The sequence below is a fragment of the Urtica dioica genome, chromosome 9, assembly GCF_054948205.1.
Source record: "Urtica dioica subsp. dioica isolate 48M chromosome 9, U.dioica_male_clone48M_v1_H2, whole genome shotgun sequence".
NCBI classification, from domain to species: Eukaryota; Viridiplantae; Streptophyta; class Magnoliopsida; order Rosales; family Urticaceae; genus Urtica; species Urtica dioica.
This window is the reverse complement of record NC_142764.1, coordinates 29,914,667-29,933,483: the sequence shown is the minus strand read 5'-3', so window position 1 is coordinate 29,933,483 and position 18,817 is coordinate 29,914,667. Positions and strand designations below refer to the sequence as shown.

The window sequence follows — 18,817 nt, the reverse complement described above, 5'->3', positions numbered from 1 at the left end:
GACCTTATAGCTAGTAACATGGTATAGAAACTAACTCAAGCTAGCTGAATGTAAAAAAAATTATAGAGTTTATAACCCCACTAATTTTCAGTTAACCTGATCACTACACCCAACTAATTTAGTACATGTGTTATAATTATTTGGGTAACATATATATAAATTTGTAGGTGGAACTAGCTGTTGTGTACGTTCATAACACGACTATACTTGGTATTTTATTTACAAGGAACTAGAGTACAGAAATAATACAACTGTTAATTAAATGTTTCATTCGTATTAAAAGAAAGATATTTACAAATTCCCATTTTTATACTTTTTGTGCTAAAAACCTAAAATATATACACCAGCAATATAAATAATTTCAAAGATGAAAGGAGAAATAATTAAAGAGATTTTGTGTGTATGTGTAACGGTTTAAAGAGATATAATATCGAAAGATGAAAAGAGAAAGTCAATGAAGCGTATGAGTAGCAAGATAGATATCGAACGCGTCAATAATTAATATCCGTTCAGATCTCAATGTTTTTTTTTTTAGGAAAAAAATTAAGCAAGGAAAAGGGTTAAAAACTCGAATAAATACGCAGCTAAAAAATAAAATTAAATAAAATTCAAATAGATACACCAAGTCGTATTCAGTAACAAACTTCTCCTAAAATCAAGGTTCCACCGGCTTCCACAACATTAAAACCCTAATTCCCGTTTCGTTATTTTTTAGATACTGAGAAAGAAACAAACAAACAAACAAAAAAAAAATGGCTCAGAACAAAGAGGGTTCTAGCTTAGAAGAATTAAAGAACGAAGCAGTTGATCTCGTGAGTAGTTTTTCTTTTCCTTTTCCTTTTTCTCTGAACTGATCATTCGTTCGTTCTTTTTGACGTATCATAAGATCATTAATATGAATATATGGACAGGAAAACGTACCGATCGAGGAAGTGTTCGAGCTTCTTCAATGCACCAAAGATGGTTTGTCGACCGAGGAAGGCCAAAAGAGGCTTGAAATCTTCGGCCAAAACAAGCTCGAAGAAAAAAAGGTATATGAAACACTAGCTAGTGATGGTAATACTAACAAAGCAGTTATTCCATACATACTAACCTTTTTTTTTTTAATTAATAAACCAGGAAAACAAGTTTTTAAAATTCTTAGGGTTCATGTGGAACCCTCTCTCATGGGTCATGGAAGCTGCTGCCATAATGGCAATCGCATTGGCCAACGGAGGGGTACGTATTAATTATTTATAATACATATATAACCAATTGATAATTTAACTTTAATTACTTAGGTGATGGTTGATTAATTAATTAATATTATGAAATTCAGGGTAAACCACCGGACTGGCAAGACTTCGTGGGAATAGTGATGCTTCTTCTGATAAACTCAACAATCAGTTTCATCGAAGAGAACAACGCCGGTAACGCCGCCGCCGCGCTCATGGCCGGTCTCGCCCCCAAAACCAAGGTTCACACTATATACACCCTAATTAGAAAATTAAAAAAAAAAAAAATTCTAATTGGTTTAGGAAAAATGGCATGAACTAGCCAATTCAAACTATGGGTTTTGCAAAATAGCCATAGTTTCATTAGGTTAACCAAAATAGCCATTACTCTCATCCCTGGACTAAATTAATCCTGCCTGGATTAAATTTAATCCCGATATTTTGTGTGGATTAAATTTAATCCTGCCTGGATTAATAATCGCAGCTTGGCTATTTTGCTTATACTTGATAAACTTTGGCTATTTTACAAATCCTTAAGTTCTATTTGGCCATTTAGCCGCTTGACCCTTTTATTAATATGTCAAGCGCCTTTATGATACGAAAGCCTTAAATCATCGTGATTATTGGAAAAATTAAATACATAAGTATAAATTTATTTTATCTATAGGCATTGATAACAATGAATCCACGTTAATTATTAACATTTAGGTCATGCACGATTTTGGACGAGTTTGACTTTCAAGATGCATGGGAAATTTTTTTTTTTTTTCCTCTCAAAACAATAGTGTTAGTTATCATATTAATATATATTAAGATGGGTTTATTGTTGATTAGGTATTGAGGGATGGAAGGTGGAGCGAGCAAGAGGCGGCGATATTGGTGCCGGGAGATATCATCAGCATCAAGCTGGGAGACATTGTTCCGGCGGACGCTCGGCTCTTGGACGGCGATGCGCTGAAGATTGACCAGTCGGCTCTGACCGGAGAGTCATTGCCGGTCTCAAAGAGTCCCGGCGATGGAGTCTACTCGGGCTCCACGGTCAAGCAAGGAGAGATCGAGGCCATTGTCCACGCCACCGGAGTTCACTCCTTCTTCGGCAAGGCCGCTCACCTCGTCGATAGCACCGAAAACACCGGACACTTCCAAAAGGTAACACATCACCAATGACCGAGCCAGAAATTGAATTTTTTTTTTTTTTTTTAAAGATACATTATTATTAATTGGAGGCATATAATTTGAGAAATTTCATTTTGTAGACCTAAAAATTATCAAAATATAAAGACTAGACCCATTAGTTTAATAATATCCGAAAAGTGACTAAAAGTCCAATTTAAGATATTATTAAACTAATGAGTCTAATCTTGATATTTTGATAATTTTTAGGTCTATGAAATTTCTCTATAATTTTGAGTTCTAAATATATTACAATTACAATAAAAAAAAATTGTTGTAAATTATTTTTTAGCAAGTGTGTTTGGGGTTGATTGTAGAGGGTGTTTTTAGCGATTTTAATAATTTCAACTCTAAAAATGCTTTATATAAAAATTAAATTAGGTTATATTTTTTTTCTTGATTAATTAATCTTGGTGCATGAACTATCTTGGCGAGAATTAGCCCACGTTTATATAATAGTGATGATACATATTACATTTTGTGTGACTAATTAGCTGATGATGATGGTATTTATATATATATATCTATATATAGGTTTTGACGTCGATCGGAAACTTTTGCATATGCTCGATCGCGGTGGGGATGATAGTCGAGATCTTGGTGATGTACCCGATCCAGCGCCGCGGTTACAGAGACGGACTGAACAATCTCTTGGTGCTGTTGATCGGAGGAATCCCAATTGCGATGCCGACGGTGCTGTCGGTGACGATGGCCATCGGGTCCCACCGGCTGTCCCAGCAAGGCGCCATCACGAAGAGGATGACCGCCATCGAAGAGATGGCCGGAATGGACGTCCTCTGCAGCGACAAGACCGGAACCCTAACCCTAAACAAGCTCACCGTCGACATCGACATGATCGAGGTCTTTGTCAAGGACGTCGACAAACGAGGTGTCGTCGTGCTCGGCGCTAGGGCTTCTCGGGTCGAGAACCAGGACGCCATTGACGCTTGTATCGTCGGAATGTTGGGTGACCCCAAGGAGGTACTAATTAATTACACTCAACTCAACTCCTAAATTTAAATTAAATAGTCTAGAATTTGTGTATATTTGATAGTCGCATATAAATTCATATACTAGAACACAAATATAAGTGATTCAGCCACGACCAACCGATGTGTCACGAAATCAACCCCTTTTCTTATTAGGAAAGGCTTGTGTATAAATTTACAAAGGTCTCATTCAAAATTGTGTAAAATATGTATTAATTTATGTACTATTTTTCTTAATATATTTGGTTTTTTTTTTTTTTTATACATTTGACTATATTTTTAGTAATTTTAGGCAAACATATTATTGTATAGAACAATGCTGTATTATTGTATATGCAACCGAATGATCAATAATAGGAAAATATGTATTGCATATACGTACAGGCGAGAGAAGATATAACTGAGGTTCACTTCTTGCCGTTTAACCCGGTCGATAAACGTACGGCCATTACTTACATTGACTTGGATGGAAATTGGCACAGAGTCAGCAAAGGTGCACCGGAACAGGTATATATATATTGTTTCATCAAATAATAATTAATTAAAACATGTCTTCATTGCGCACGTAAAAATAATATAAATTTCATATTTTTCTGAGCCAGATCATTGACCTGTGTAACGATCGTGAGGATATCAAAAGAAAATGCCACGTCATCATCGACAGGTTCGCCGAGCGCGGCCTCCGATCTCTCGCCGTCGCTAGACAAGTCAGTATTCGTCGATTATTTACTTGCCTTTCCCTGAACTTGTTGATATTTAGTTTTTTACTCATATGTTTTTTTTGTTTAGTCCAAAATCAATTGTTTTCTTTACAATACACCCCATCTGAATTATTTCTTAACATATATGTCCCCACCTAGAAAATTCATATTTTTTTATGTATTTATTCTATACATCTCTCTAAATAAAATAATTTCTGATTTTGCCACTGGTCTAGTTGAATGGCAAGGTTTTTAATTTTTCAACCATTTTTATTTGGGACTAACAGGTTAATAGGTTTAAACCGTTAATTAATCAATCATTATTCGCAATATATATTCTTTCTTGGTAGTTGGTTAATCACGATTAACAATGAATCGGTTAAAGTTGACCGCTTAACTATCTGGAATGACCTATTAAACCTTTAATCACGGTCTTGGTATTTGGAATGACCTATTAAACCTTCGTTAATTGCAATATATGGTTTATCTTGGTAGCCATGAAATAACCGGAAAACTTGACCGCTCGAGACTAGAAAACAACCCTAGTAAGAATAAAGTTCTCTAATTAATGATTTTATTTTATTGGACTAACGATCTGTTATCAATTTTGTGAATCTAGACCGTGCCGGAGAAGAGAAAAGAGAGCTCCGGAGAAGCATGGCAGTTGGTCGGAATAATGCCTCTCTTCGACCCTCCGAGGCACGACAGCGCTGACACGATAATGCGTGCTTTGAACTTGGGAGTGAACGTGAAGATGATCACCGGCGACCAGCTGGCGATCGGAAAAGAGACCGGACGGCGACTGGGAATGGGGACCAACATGTACCCTTCGTCGGCACTTCTCGGGAAGCACAAGGACGAGTCCATCGCCGGACTTCCCGTCGACGAGCTCATCGAAAAAGCCGACGGCTTCGCCGGAGTCTTCCCGGAGCACAAGTTCGAGATCGTCAAGAAACTCCAAGAGAAGAAGCACATCTGTGGTATGACCGGCGACGGAGTCAACGACGCTCCGGCGCTCAAAAAGGCCGATATCGGAATCGCCGTCGCCGACGCCACCGACGCTGCCCGCGGCGCCTCGGACATTGTTCTCACCGAGCCGGGGCTGAGCGTGATCATCCACGCCGTGTTGACTAGCCGGGCGATATTCCAGCGCATGAAGAACTACACGATCTACGCGGTTTCGGTCACGATCCGTATCGTCCTAGGGTTTACGCTTCTCGCGCTGATATGGAAGTTTGACTTTTCGCCGTTCATGGTCCTCATCATCGCCGTCCTCAACGACGGAACCATCATGACCATCTCCAAGGACAAGGTCAAACCCTCGCCGCTCCCCGACTCGTGGAAGCTTCGGGAGATTTTCGTGACCGGGATCGTCCTCGGGACCTACCTCGCCATCATGACCGTCATCTTTTTCATGCTCATCCAATCATCCAACTTCTTCACCGTAATATTCTATTCTTCTCCTCAGAAATGAGAGAAGTAACTCGTGACCTTTATAAACATTTTCAGGATGAGAAAAATAACTCATGATCTTTATAAACACTTTATTCGTCTCTTGTGCAGAACATTTTCGGAGTAACGCCTCTGAACAGTCAGGCAGAGCTGACCGCGGCGGTGTATCTGCAAGTGAGCGTAGTGAGTCAGGCTCTGATATTCGTGACCCGATCTCGAAACTTTTCTTACTTCGACCGGCCCGGCTACCTCCTCCTCTTCGCCTTCTTCGTCGCCCAAATGGTGAGACAATAGTATCTCTTCTATACATACACATACACAAACACATCATCATCATTGTTGTTATGTGACTCAATCTTGGCTGGATCGGTTGCCTAGATTGCGACGCTGATCACGGTGTACGCGAACTGGGAGTTTGCGAACATGCGAGGGATCGGGTGGAGATGGGCGGGGGCAATATGGGCATACAGCGTGATATTCTACGTGCCGTTGGACGTGCTGAAGATGCTGAGCAGGTACGCCTTGAGCGGGAAAGCGTGGGACAATTGGCTACAGAACAAGACGGCCTTCACGACGAAAAAGGGCTACGGGAGAAACGAGAGGGAGGCCAAGTGGGCCCAGGCACAACGCACCGTGCACGGGCTCAATTCGGGCGCGACAGAGATTCTCAACAGCACCACCGATTTCAGAGAGCTCACGGAGATCGCCGAACAGGCTAAGCGGCGCGCTGAGGTGGCAAGGCTCAGAGAGCTCCGAACCCTCAAAGGCCACGTTGAATCCGTCGTCAAGCGCAAAGGCCTCGATATGGACAACATGCCACAAAGCTACACCGTTTGATTAGCTACTTTTTTTTTTTTTTTTTTTTTTTTTTTTTTCTGTTTGATAATAATAGCTAGTTCCTAACTTAGCCAAGTCTTGGTTTTCAGACACTTTGTTTTTGTTTTTAGTTTAGGTTTTGACGAGTAGTGTTTTTTTTTGTTCTCGTTGCTGCCAACTATAAATAATCAATTAAAGACGTGTCAATGCGCGTCATTTTTTTTTTCGACGATCCTCTTTCTCCATAGTAGTTTGAGAGAGAACCAAAAGCTATCTACACTCGGTAACATAAATGTGTACAACAAATGTTGATGACTCATGTGTGTGTGAAGAAAATCAATCGCGGTTGTTAGTGAGAAGAGGAAAGCGGTTCGGTTAGTCTGAGAGAGCCTCCGAGCTCGACGGGCAGTAATGGAATGAGAGAGTGCAAAACATCGGTTATCAACGGCCGATAACTTGCTTCTGGCTGAACACACAGAACCGCCACAGCAGCGATCTGTTTGGACGACACAATCAGATACGATTTTCAACTGTCTTAGAGATGAATTTCAAACGGGTTTTTACAGCGAAATCGTTTCTTTAGGAAGAGTATATAGTACCTGGTATAGGTGTTTCAAATCCATGGTGTCTTTAATCACCGGATCGACGATGTTGGGAAGCTTTGTCCTGTCGCTCAGCTGAGGCATTGCCTGTGCAATCACAATCACAAACCATGTAACGAAATAACTAGATCGGGTATTGAAATTATAGTGAGAAAAGAGATTAATGTCTTTTACCCATTTCACTAGAGGCTGGCTCTCCGTAGATGACGCTTTGTTCTCCGCGAGTCTTCTTCCCATCAGGAGCTCCAAAAGGACGACCCCAAAAGCGTAAACATCGCTTTTATCCGTCAGTTTTCCTGTGATGTAATGTACAAGGTCTTCTTACTTGTAACGGAAGAAACTGAATGACTAGGCTCTCTCTCTCTAGGCAACTTCTCAACATCAAAATAGAAAAAGAAAAGCATAATACCATCCAATATGTACTCGGGAGCTATGTACGGCGAAAGGTCGACTTTGTCCTTGTTTTCGGCCCCAGAAGGTATGGCGATTCCGAAATTGAAAAGCTACATCATTGAGTGATGATGACTTATTAGGAATATGAAATCACTTTCAAACAATGAATGTCACGAGAAATAAAGAAAGAAAGAAAGTGAGATCTCACCTTAGCACTAAAACTAGAGTCGAGAAGAACGCTAGACAATTGTATGTTTCTATGGACCAAAGGCGGATTACAGTTCTCATGAAGATATTCCAATCCTCTAAATTCCATCAAACAGTTATTACACCTCGGTGATGACAAAATCAAGATAGACCGGGAAAGTTTGCTGAAATAAAATACCTGGCAACATCGACGGCGATTTTTAGTCTCAGGTGCCAAGTTAGAGCCGAGCCCTCGGTAGGTCCTACAATAAAAAAAAAAGACGATCAAACGTGAATTGAAAAACGGAAATCGTCAATGAAGAAAATTTTGAATCTCAAGCTCAGCGATAAACGAGCACAAACCGTGCAGTTGAGTTTCGAGCGACCCGTTCTGCATCATTTCGTAGATCAGAAATCTCGTCTCGCCGTTTACGCAATAGCCCAAAAGCTTGACAATGTTCTGATGCCGAATTTGGCTCAGCCAGTTAACCTCATTCTGCATCGAAAAATTACACTAATGATTAGATTATTCGTTTAATCAGCATCTACGTCGATCTTGGTGAAGTTGTAGCACTAGTCTTTCTCATCTTTGAGTCTCATTTTTTTTTAAAGAGAAGAGCAAAAAAAACTATAATTAAAAAAGAAAGAGCTTTACATGGAATTTTCTTTCGAAATCCGGCCCCGCAGAGACATCATCAAGCTTCTTCACTGCGGCGATGAGTTTCTCGTCGAATCGAGCTCTGTAGACACACCCAGAACCTCCTTCGACCACGACGTTGCTTTGGCTGAACTTTTCGGTTGCGTCTTCCAAAAGCTGGTAATCGAAAATGGCCACCGAACCTTTCCGACTCCCCATCTTCCTCGTCGATCCGAATTTGACCTCCGATTCCGCCGAGCTCGCCTCCTTCACAGCCTCTTCTGTTTTTTTTTTGTTTTTTAATTTTTTTTTTTAATGAATGAAAAAGGAAATGTCAAATTGAAGGTGAAAACAAATAAGACAAAGTTCTGAATAGCATTACCCATTTGTGTAAGGCTTTTCCCATTGGGTTTGAAATGGTTAGACCTCTTCTTCTTCCTGTAAACCCAACAACAAGACAGAGAGAGCAAGAGACACCCAAGAGCCGTTGATGCGACGATGAGAGCAATCAGAATCTTCTTGTTCAAATCTTGGCCATGGACGACTTTGACCTCAGGCTGAGTTGCTATGTATAACACAGAATCATAATCCATTGCCATTAGAGTTTATATGAATACTACGAATAACAGCTTACTTGAAAAACACCAACAAAAAACATAAAAATACAGACTTTGCTCAAAAAATATATATATAAAAAATACCTTGAGGTTTAGCTTCTGGTGGAGAGAATCGAGAAATGGGTTTTTCGTCAGGAATAAGAACATGACCAGAAATGTTGGAAACAGAACTTGTGTCTGGTTTCGCATCGATAGCAAGAGTGAACAAAGTAGCCCACACAAGCAGTGTTAGAGAAAGAAACTTCATCAAGTCTTTTTGTTTTTGTTGGTTTAACAGTGGATTATTATTGTCCTCGGAGATAAGACAGACAAATTGTTTCACTAATGGTTGAGATGAGATGAGAGATAAGGTCTTGTTTGGAACTTCGAAGAGAGAAACTTCTCTCTCTCTCTCTCCAATGTACTTTGTTTACAGAATGAGACAAAAGACGGGTTCTTTGTTGTTGTAGGAAAAACGAAGAGAGCACTTTTTTGAGATCTGTGAGTGAATATATCTGAGAGAGATGAGATGATCAAATGGGACGTGAAATCATGTGGTAGTTATTAAAAGGTGAAAGTTCAGTCTCGTTTCTGTGGATAGTAGATGGATCAAGACACTTCAACCCAAGAGCATTTAATTTAATCTCACTCATAATCAAAGTTAAGTGTTCAACTTTATTTTTTAGAGGGAAATTTGTTGCGTAATTGAAGTTAAAGAGAGGTGCTACTCTTAATATTATATAAATAAAAGAAATAGTAAGACAGAGGGACTTGATTAGATATTTACGAAATCCATAATACTATTGACTTTCATAGTTGACTTTTGCCTTACACTACCCCCACTAACTAGCTCATGCGCGCTAACATTAATTAACAAAGAGCTTGTTCAGAGTAATATATTTTAATTTGAAAAAATAGATATTTGGAGACATTTTTTAAAATATTTAAATTTGAAAAAATGAATTTAAAATTTTTTTGAGACATTTTTTTCTTTCTAAACTCTTCTTTTTATATATATAATTGTATTTATTATAGGTTTTCTAGTTTCTAAATTTTTGTTGAGACTTTCGGCCACATTCTCAGTTTGATATTTTAGTCCGACGGAATTAAAAAGTCCATACAAAATAATAATAATCCAAATTCTTGCTATGTCGTGTTAATTTGTCTAAGAGTAAGTTATAGCTTGGCTAGGGTTTTTTTCTTTTTTATTTTATTTTTTTTAAAAAGGAAAACGTGAAATGTATCTCCTGGGCCTGGCTAATATAAGTTGAGAATGAAATAGTATATTATTAATAACCAAAGCTTGGAATGATGAGAGTGCTATGAGAAACAGAGAAAGTTATGTCTGGCTCTTTTTTGTGTTACCGAACAAAATAAAATAAAATATATAACATAGCACAAAGTACAAAAATAAATAAATTAATGCATAAAAACTTGCGCATAAATATTAGTGGAAATGGGAATTCATGATTAAGAAAGAACATAAGATTAACAGGCAGTTGAAAGCCTTCATTCACGCCAGTCCAAAATACCAGGGACCATATATAAATATTTAATAAAGGGTTCACAAAAAAAAAAATTGTAACGGTTGGGAAATTATTGTAATCACAATGAAGCCTCACAAAATGGCTCTTGCATGTGTGTGGTATGGTGGATAGAGACATATGTTCAAAAAAAAAAAAAAAGTGGATAGATAGAGACATAGAGGCGGTCAGATTGGTTGTTACAGATAACAGAAATTAAAACCAGATTGCCCTACAAGTTAGGGTCTTTTGAATATTGTCTCTTTTTAATTTTTAGAACTTTTTTATGTTCCACATTTTTCCCGAATAATAATGTACTGGCCCTCTCAAGTTTGTACTGTACTAGCCCTCGTACATTTTCAACAGTAAAAAAAATTAAAAATTGGCTTTATGGGTTGAATTTTACCCTTTTTCTTTTTCACTTTGTCCCTTAAATCATGAATCATGATGAGAGTGAGAACTTCACTTTGTGCTCCTTCAGTCAAACTAAGTTTACAAACAGCTAAAAAAACCAAACCTTTTCTCTCAATGCTTCATTCAAATTAACTAAGTCCAAGTCTTTTTAACGGTTTGAGTGTTTGAAATTCAAAAACTGGATCAGAACCGTTCAATTATTAGATTTAGACCCCACTTAACAAGATCTAATCTTTATCTCGAATTAAAGGTTAGAAATTTTTCGATAAATTTTAAAGCTTCGAACTTTATCTTATTTCTCCCAATCTTCGTTTCTTAATATCTTCTGAACTCAGATCGTTGAAGAAGAAGAATGACATTGAAAATACCAGAATTGCCTCAGGAATGCTGGGAATTGATCTTCAGTTCCATGAGTCATCGTCACCAGCTATCGCCGATCTCTCTGGTCTGCAAAGCCTTCCTGTCAATCACCAACGACCTCGTCGAAACCCTAGAAGTCACGGATCGTACGGCGATCGGACTCCCCAACCTACTCCGGCGATTCGCGAGGCTCGGAGCCATCAGTTTCTCCGGATTCCGCGGCGAGATCGACGATCTTCTCTCCCAGGTTGCCAATTCTGGATCGGCCATCGAATCGCTGGACGTCTCCGATCGGAGAGATCTCCCGATCCGCGGACTCCGAATTCTCGCGTCTAAGAAGACGACGAAGAATTTGAAGTCTCTGGATTGCTCAAAGATCGCCACTTTATGTGATGATGACCTGGATTTGATCGCGAAAGCTTTTCCGCTCCTAGAAGATCTCAACATTAGCTATCCCGAGAAATGTGGATTCTCCGCTTCGAAGCGCCTAGCGACCCCAGTTTCCGACGCCGGAGTTATTTCCTTGTCGTCCAAGCTACCGAGCCTGAGGAAGATCAACCTCTCCGGCAACCACTTCATCACCGACAAGTCGCTCGATTTCCTGTCCACGAACTGCCCTCAATTGACTCGGATCGCCCTCAACTCCTGCGATTTCGTCACTCAGAACGGGGTTGCTTCGGTCATAAGTCGCTGCGCCGAGTTGACCTCGGTGTCGGCGAGCAGAATCGGACACTCTCTCATCGATTCTGCACTCTGCGATTCGATGAAGAATCACGCTAGATCTCTCCGCGAAGTCGATTTCAGAGACTCGGTGATCTCGGACGAGTCGCTCCGGTCGATGGAATCTCTGCCGTTGATCAAGATCGCCCTCGCCAATTGCCGCGGATTCAAGTCCCGCGGGATTTCCTCACTTCTCTCTCGAACCCGCCGCTCGCTACGGCGCTTGGATCTCGAAGCCGCTGAGTTTCTCCGAGACGAGTCCGTGGCCGAGCTCTCGAAGCTCCTCGGAAGCCTGACTCACGTAAACCTCGGCTCGTGCAAAATGCTGACCGAATCGACGCTCTTCAGCCTCGCGATAAACTGTCCCTCATTGACCGAAATCAGAATGGTCAACACAAGCCTAGGGGCCGCGAAAAAAGAGACCGCTTTCAGTCCCGGGGTCAAGACTCGGATCAAGCACTTGTACTTGGGGCAAAACCGTCTATTACGCGACGAGGGTGTCGAGGCGATCGCGTCCCTTTGCCCCGAATTGGAGACGCTCGATCTGAGCCGTTGCTCGGGAATCACGGAAGAGGGCGTTTCGGGGGCTTTGAAGAGATGCCCCGAGATCAGACGGTTGGATATGAGTCGCTGCGTAGGTGTCAAGAGTCTTGTTTTGGAATCAGAGCTCTCGAAGTTGGAGACGATTTGCGCGAGCGAAACACGGATCGACGAATACGGGCTCGGCTCGATCGGGAACAAGTGTGCCGGGCTGCTCGAGCTGGACTTGAGCGGTTGCTTGGGTGTCACGTCAAAGGGAGTCTGTGGGGTAGTGCATAATTGCAGGGCAATAAGGGAGATTAATCTCAGGTCGTGTATTAACGTCAACATCGATAGCATCGCTTGGATTGTTTTTTCGAGGAGAATAGTGCCTCCGTGTTGTTCTGGTTCAACTCAAAGACAGAGGACCTTTTTCCTACGCCATGGATGCCTGGTTAGCCTGGGATAAACAACTCATTCTTCTACTACGATATGTCCAATTTTTTTTTTTTTTTTTGTGTGTGTAAGTTTTCGATTTATGTATAGAGTGATTAATAAATTGGTGATGTGCTTGTAGTTGTAATTCCATATGAACAATAATAATAAACTGCTGAATTTTTCTTACAGAAACCTCAAACTGCGAGTACATTTTTAGCAAAATAAATTAAAATTGAGACTCAAACATGTTATATATATATATAGGATCGTGACAAGTTGCATAAAATAAACTCAAAAGAAGTTTGGTACATGATAGAGAGCGATTTTACTTTCCGAACGGAGGAGAGTCGGAAGGCGGTGGAAGCTGAAAAGGCTCGTTGAAATCCACCGCCGGAGCCGGCGGAACCTGAAACGGAAACGCTTCCGGCGGGTTTTCGGGGATCGGAGGCGGCAGAAGCAGCCCCGGGGACCCTCCTCCGTCGCCCGGTTCAGGCGAGAAAGAAAACGGCGGCTCTTCCGGCGGCTCGAAGATCGGGACCAGCGGAGGAGACGGAGTGGAATCCGGCGCTTCGGGCGTGAAAGAAAACGGCGGCTCAAAGATCGGGACCAGCGGAGGAGCCGGAGAGAATTCGGGCGGTTCGGGCGCGAAAGAAAACGGCGGTTCTTCGGGCTCGGCCGGAGAATCAAATATGGGGACGAGCGGCGGCGACGGAACCAGCGGGGGAAAATCCGGGGTCCAGGGGAAACTATCCTCCGGCGGAGGAGGCTCCCACGGAAGGGTCGGCGTGTCGACGAACGGGATCGGCGGAGGAAGGAGCGACGGCGGCGGCGGAGACAGGACTAGCGGCGGTGGCGGCGGCGGTGACGGGACGAGCGGCGGCGGCGGAGGAGAAGCGAGCTCCGGCGGCGGCGGGGAAGGTAAAATCGGAGCGGGCGGCGGAGACGAGATCAACGGCGGCGGCGGCAGAGGGACTAGCGGCGGCGGAAGAGGGACTAGCGGCGGCGGAGATGGGATGAGCGGAGGGACAGGTGGCGGTCTCCGGCGAGGAGGACGAGGCCTCGGCCTCGGCCTCGGAGCGAAAGGGTTGTCCGGCGACGGAGAGGTCGGAAAAGGCCATCTACCGCATGCTCCGAATAGGTATTGGTACAGAGGATCACACCCTCTTCCTCTTCCTCCGCCGCGGGCCCGGGCTCGAGGTCGGCTTCGGCTGCTGACACGTGTCTCGCGGCTGTTTTGATGGGAATGGGTTGTTTCTCCGGCGGCGATGGAGAGAGTGATGAGAAGCACTCCTAATAACACCACTTTCTTTGTCTTCATTTCTTGTTCATGCTTGGTTTGCTTTTCCCTCTTAAATGCAACACTATATATATATATATATATATATATATATATATATATGTATATATATATATATATGTATGTATGTATGCTATGTATGTACGTATGATGATATTATGATGATGAGGATGGTGAGAGGGTAAACAAATAATGGCAATGAAAGAGATAAGAGCGGCGGTTGGAGAGACAGCTAAAGTTGCGAGTTTCAAAAACTTCTTCGATGAAGGGATTGCTTTGCTTTTTTTTTTTTTTTTGGTTCGTCTCCAAAGTGTTTCCTAGTTTGAAGTGCCATATTTGACTTCAAAACATAAATGCTGTGTTCAGGTCAGGCCGTTTTAATTACCCTCAACGCTCTTAGACTTCTTTACTGTGCATCGCCCAATGACTATCCTCACTGTAAACATCCTTGCGAGACACGAAACCTTCTCTTCAAACCTGCTAAATCACACGTAGATTGGAAGGTAATGACAAAACTCTTGAAACAACGACGTAAATAAATGGAACTACAAGAGAAGAATAAATAGAAAAAAATGAGGAATAAAAAAAGCGTAATGTTAACATATGCACAAACGACTTGACATTCGTATGATGAATTTAGGATCTAAACAAATATCATAATAAATGGCACTCCAATAGAAGAAGAAAAATAAAAGTTAAACGTGAACATAAGATTAAACGAGTTGAACTATGTATGATATATTTTGGGTATTTTGGATTCAATTAATATTATAATAAACATTACAAAATGTTGGCTGCTTATTTATCAGCTTGGAAAAAAATAACTCGGCAAAAACATTCCAGCAGCACGTTGTGATAAATGGTCTTTGCTCACCCAAAAAACAGTAAAATACGAAATGAATCAAATGGCAAAAACTCTAACTGATTTCAAGCCTCGTATAAACTGAAACCCCATGGGAGACCAAGCTAACAAAACTGAAAGAAAGAAACAACCAAAAATGAATGGAAAACCTAGCGCTTGAACTTATTAAAATCTCGGAGACCAAGCTTGTCGAGTACAAAACAGTAAGATGGCCAGTCCGTGCGCCGCAGATATTTAAGTAATCTCTTTCTCTTGTCCACCATTTCCACCAGACCTTTACGTGAATGCTTGTCCTGTACCCCCACAAATTTGAATTTTTATTATCTATATAAATATTCTTGGTTGATCATATTTTGCAGGGTAAATTGTGTATGCGATAGGGTTTCTGATTCCCCAACAAACCTTTTTGTGTAGAGTTGAAGATAGGTATTTGATCTTGGTTGTGAGTAATGCCACTGGACACAAAAATTAGTATACATATCAGGAAAGAGCTCAAAGCAATATATGTATTGTCAATCAATGAACTAAAAGGTGAAATGTCACAAGCAAGAACAATTATTTCTTTTTGGGTACGTGTTTAAACCTGAAATTTCTGAGGGAAAACATTAGCAGCTAATTTACTTTCCTTTCGTTGTTTGGATTGGTAAAAGTTTGACTGAAAGTATATATCTAAAATTAAGATTTCCTTGGGAATGTAGGGAATTTAAATTTTCTCAAAATACCAAGGATTCCGATGTTTCTCTCTCTCTAAAAATTTCCTTAACATTCAAACACAACAAAGAATTTCCATTTTCTCTCAAAATTTCTAAAATTAATTTCATTTTCCATTGCAATATAAGGGTACCACATAAAGCTTTACAATTTTGAATACGAAGGTTTCTCCAAGTATTCTTTCTTTCTTCTTCTCATTGTTAAAACTCCTACGCTACCCAGCCAGATCATAATTTCAAATCTTTAGTTCCGGAACTTTTATAAAAAATTTAGTTCTGCATCTTCTTTTACTCCGATTAATTTAAGCAAGTCTTTAATCCACAAACAATTTAAACTTGTAGTATAGTAGAGCAGAGAGTACACAATTACCTTGTACTCTGGTTGATCCACAATCGGATTCAGACATCTTAAACTCATCCCTAACTTTCGCAAGCTCGATCTTCATTTTCTCGGCTGCAGACATGTTGTCTGGATGATTATACTACATCACAAAAAGAGGAAGAAAAAATCAGCCATGGAGAAACAGAAAAAAGTAGAACCAAAAAAGCTTAAAGGAAAATGAAGAAGAAGAACGCCATTACCGTTTCAAGGAGGTGATCTTTGGGTGCGAGTTCCAAATAGGTAGGCGTGTTACTCATCGTCAACGCTTCAATTACACCTGAAACAAACATACTTTGACAGTGATTCACTCATTCTAGAATTTTCGTAGTAGCTTAAGAGTGTATATAGTAGTGTCACCGTTTCATGTACTGAAATACTAATCAAATTAATCAATGAACTAGTTTTCCATGATAAAGCGTTGTTCGAGTTGGAAATAAGGGATAGAGGCAAAATTAGACTATTTTTTCAATCGAAATGATCACATATCATCACACAGAATCGAAAAGAAATTCGCTTACTCACCGGAATTGCTTTGTTTCTCCGGCTCTGGATTCGCAAGTTGGTCCATCACGTTTTTCATGTATTGAAACGTGCCGGCCTGGCTACCACCGGCGCCGGAGATCAGCGGCGTAGGAGCGTTTCTCTCCTCTTCCTCCTCAGCCTCCAAAAGCCGATTCAACCTTCCACTAAGTTCCTCCAAGGAAAACCAGTCTCCTTCGTTCTCTCTCTTCGCTGGCCTAAGCTTCCTCAGCTTCTCTCCCAGTTCCTGAAAGCCGAACGCCCTCGGAGATCGCTCACCCATCGCCGTCGATCTCGCCTTCAACTCCTTTCCGAAAACAGACTGAGGAAGGTCCTCCGTGCTTCTCGTCCCCCGCGGCGGCGGAGATCCGAGGTTGAGCGCCGGCGCCGGCGAGCCGAAGGAGGAGCGCCTCTGTAACATCGTCATATTTTTTCGGATTTCAGCGTACGGACTGGATCTTTCGGTCTCCGATTGCGACGGCGCGGCGGAGGAGGAAGAAGAAGAAGAAGAAGAGCGGTCTCGGTACAAGGACAGGTTTTTTCGGATTACGTCGATTGTGGTGGGCTGTACCGGCGACGGAGTAGAGTCTGAAGCCGGAAATCTTCTCAATCGCTGAAGCGACGGAGATTGTGGCCGCGATTGTTGCTCCGTTTGTTGTGTGAGGCTCGATTTGACTTCTTTGAGGTAGGAGTTTAAGGACGGTCTTGACCGGTTGTTATCGTCGCCGGAGGCGGCGGAGGAGGACAATTGGCGGACGAGAGTGGGGCTCCGGAGAGCCCGGCGCTTCGCGAGGAGTTGGAGCGCCATTGAAGCTCGGAGGTTTTGGGACTGAAATCGTTAAACCCAAGCAGTGCCCTAAGTTTCTGCATTTGGGAATCCCAAAGAAAGAAGACGATCGACGAGACTGGGCTCGAATGTTTGGATTCTGTATGGGCTGGGCTTAGGCCATTTCTGATTAATAAAAGGAAAATTGCCAAAAGTAGGACTAAATTAAGGCAAATTTCCGTTTTCCTATTTTTTTCAAAAATTTACCAAACTAGGACCGATCAAACAAAAGTCAGATGAGAGATACACAAAAATCTACCTATTATATCATCTTACTAATTACCAACCTACAATCTTCCCCAATAAAATCTCTTATTTTTTCTCTTTCTTTCTATTTTCCCGCTCATCCCATCGAAAAAACGAATTTTTTTTTTATTAGTCCTAGTTTGGTAAATTTTTGAAAAAAATAGGAAAATAAAAATGTCCCTTAATTTAGTCATAGTTAAGGAAATGTCCCTTAATAAAATGGGCTAAACATCTCTAGCTTTTCAGTGTGAACAAATTAAACATATTTATTAGTTTATTATTTTACAAAAAATATATTACTTTGATATTGGGGGATGGTGATTCATGCATATTATAAATCAACGAAACATCTATTTGTGTATGAGCAAATAGGTTGGTTAAATGCCACGTATTCCAATTACAATTTTATTATTGCTTATGCAAAATTGTTCAATCCCCGTTGCAATTTCTGGTGTATACCATTCCTTATTTGGGTATCGTCCTGTCTTGTGTTTACGCTTTATACGTGAGATAAAGTTAAATAAAAAATATTATTTTTTGTTTTTTTATGGAACATTTTCATGGATACTCCAAATATCCATCCATAGGGATATAGACCTTATCTAACATTACATGTTAGGTCCGGCAAAATCAAATTATATCAGATTTTTTTAAAAATTATATTCTATTCATATTCATTTATTATTAATTGGTTTGATTGGTAAAACTCTAAAGGATCAGGGCCCATTTTTCCTAAAAATTGAGGCCTTGTTTTAGGTCCTTTTCACGAAAAAAATTTAGGTTTTACATCATTGCATAAGTGATTTAAGTCTCGGACCCTGTCCTACAAAAAATACAAAGTAACCTATAGATATTTTTTTTACCTATTTAATGTTAATTTTATTATTAAAAAAATAAGAAAATCTAAAAAAATACTTAAATTAATAAATATAAACATTGTTTAAAATTCATAAATATAGTATTAATTTCAAATGGGTAGAGTCCTGTGTAAAATACTTGAAAATCATATCTTATCAATGTTTATATAATTTTTAAGGGGTAATACTCATATTTTACTTATTACATATTTATTCGAGTAATATATTATCTATGACATACGTGATATTGCGAGAACGTGGAAATCATATCTTATCAATGTTCATGTAATTTTTAATAGATAATACTCATATTTTACATTTTACCTATTTATTCGAATAAGACATTATCTATGACAAACGAGATATTACTGAGTACTAGAGTACA

General features: G+C 40.5%; 4 protein-coding genes across 4 annotated transcripts; 2 read left to right on the top strand and 2 right to left on the bottom strand.

Moving 5' to 3' along the window:
* The first annotated feature begins 752 nt into the window (after positions 1 to 752).
* Positions 753 to 6,366, top strand: HA9 (H[+]-ATPase 9). Its single transcript, XM_089625438.1, has 11 exons — positions 753 to 812; positions 912 to 1,031; positions 1,120 to 1,218; positions 1,319 to 1,456; positions 2,049 to 2,363; positions 2,922 to 3,368; positions 3,761 to 3,883; positions 3,979 to 4,083; positions 4,697 to 5,521; positions 5,641 to 5,811; positions 5,908 to 6,366. The coding sequence occupies exons 1-11, from the start codon at positions 753 to 755 to the stop codon at positions 6,364 to 6,366; spliced, it is 2,862 nt and encodes a 953-aa protein (XP_089481564.1).
* A 31-nt stretch (positions 6,367 to 6,397) lies between these two features.
* Positions 6,398 to 9,311, bottom strand: LOC149386750 (Protein kinase superfamily protein). Its single transcript, XM_089625440.1, has 10 exons — positions 8,865 to 9,311; positions 8,546 to 8,728; positions 8,182 to 8,444; positions 7,890 to 8,022; positions 7,726 to 7,789; positions 7,549 to 7,645; positions 7,357 to 7,450; positions 7,122 to 7,243; positions 6,945 to 7,034; positions 6,398 to 6,841 (listed from the first exon to the last, which is right to left on the bottom strand). The coding sequence occupies exons 1-10, from the start codon at positions 9,025 to 9,027 to the stop codon at positions 6,695 to 6,697; spliced, it is 1,356 nt and encodes a 451-aa protein (XP_089481566.1). The 5' UTR covers positions 9,028 to 9,311; the 3' UTR covers positions 6,398 to 6,694.
* A 1,501-nt stretch (positions 9,312 to 10,812) lies between these two features.
* Positions 10,813 to 12,861, top strand: LOC149386749 (RNI-like superfamily protein). The gene is made up of 2 exons (XM_089625439.1): positions 10,813 to 10,946; positions 11,032 to 12,861. The coding sequence occupies exon 2, from the start codon at positions 11,049 to 11,051 to the stop codon at positions 12,762 to 12,764; it is 1,716 nt and encodes a 571-aa protein (XP_089481565.1). The 5' UTR covers positions 10,813 to 10,946; positions 11,032 to 11,048; the 3' UTR covers positions 12,765 to 12,861.
* Positions 12,862 to 14,738: 1,877 nt separating this feature from the next.
* LOC149386748 (S15/NS1, RNA-binding protein) lies at positions 14,739 to 17,385 on the bottom strand. The gene is made up of 5 exons (XM_089625443.1): positions 16,507 to 17,385; positions 16,185 to 16,261; positions 15,973 to 16,084; positions 15,295 to 15,347; positions 14,739 to 15,185 (listed from the first exon to the last, which is right to left on the bottom strand). The coding sequence occupies exons 1-5, from the start codon at positions 17,309 to 17,311 to the stop codon at positions 15,042 to 15,044; spliced, it is 1,191 nt and encodes a 396-aa protein (XP_089481569.1). The 5' UTR covers positions 17,312 to 17,385; the 3' UTR covers positions 14,739 to 15,041.
* Between the last annotated feature and the right edge of the window lie 1,432 nt (positions 17,386 to 18,817).

Bases quoted from the DNA above. Each gene is read 5' to 3' on its own strand.
- LOC149386750 (XM_089625440.1), bottom strand. From the start codon at position 9,027: ATGAAGTTTCTTTCTCTAACACTGCTTGTGTGGGCTACTTTGTTCACT. The intron at 7,790-7,889 runs GTTTGTGCTCGT...TTTTTATTGTAG, and splicing joins GCTCGAAACTCAACTGCACG to GACCTACCGAGGGCTCGGCT. The intron at 7,451-7,548 runs GTGAGATCTCAC...TCAATGATGTAG, and splicing joins ACTCTAGTTTTAGTGCTAAG to CTTTTCAATTTCGGAATCGC.
- HA9 (XM_089625438.1), top strand. From the start codon at position 753: ATGGCTCAGAACAAAGAGGGTTCTAGCTTAGAAGAATTAAAGAACGAA. The intron at 3,884-3,978 runs GTATATATATAT...TTTCTGAGCCAG, and splicing joins GCAAAGGTGCACCGGAACAG to ATCATTGACCTGTGTAACGA. The intron at 5,522-5,640 runs GTAATATTCTAT...TCTCTTGTGCAG, and splicing joins AATCATCCAACTTCTTCACC to AACATTTTCGGAGTAACGCC.
- LOC149386749 (XM_089625439.1), top strand. From the start codon at position 11,049: ATGACATTGAAAATACCAGAATTGCCTCAGGAATGCTGGGAATTGATC.
- LOC149386748 (XM_089625443.1), bottom strand. From the start codon at position 17,311: ATGGCGCTCCAACTCCTCGCGAAGCGCCGGGCTCTCCGGAGCCCCACT. The intron at 16,262-16,506 runs GTGAGTAAGCGA...TGTTTGTTTCAG, and splicing joins GGAGAAACAAAGCAATTCCG to GTGTAATTGAAGCGTTGACG. The intron at 15,186-15,294 runs GTTTGTTGGGGA...GTGGGGGTACAG, and splicing joins CTTCAACTCTACACAAAAAG to GACAAGCATTCACGTAAAGG.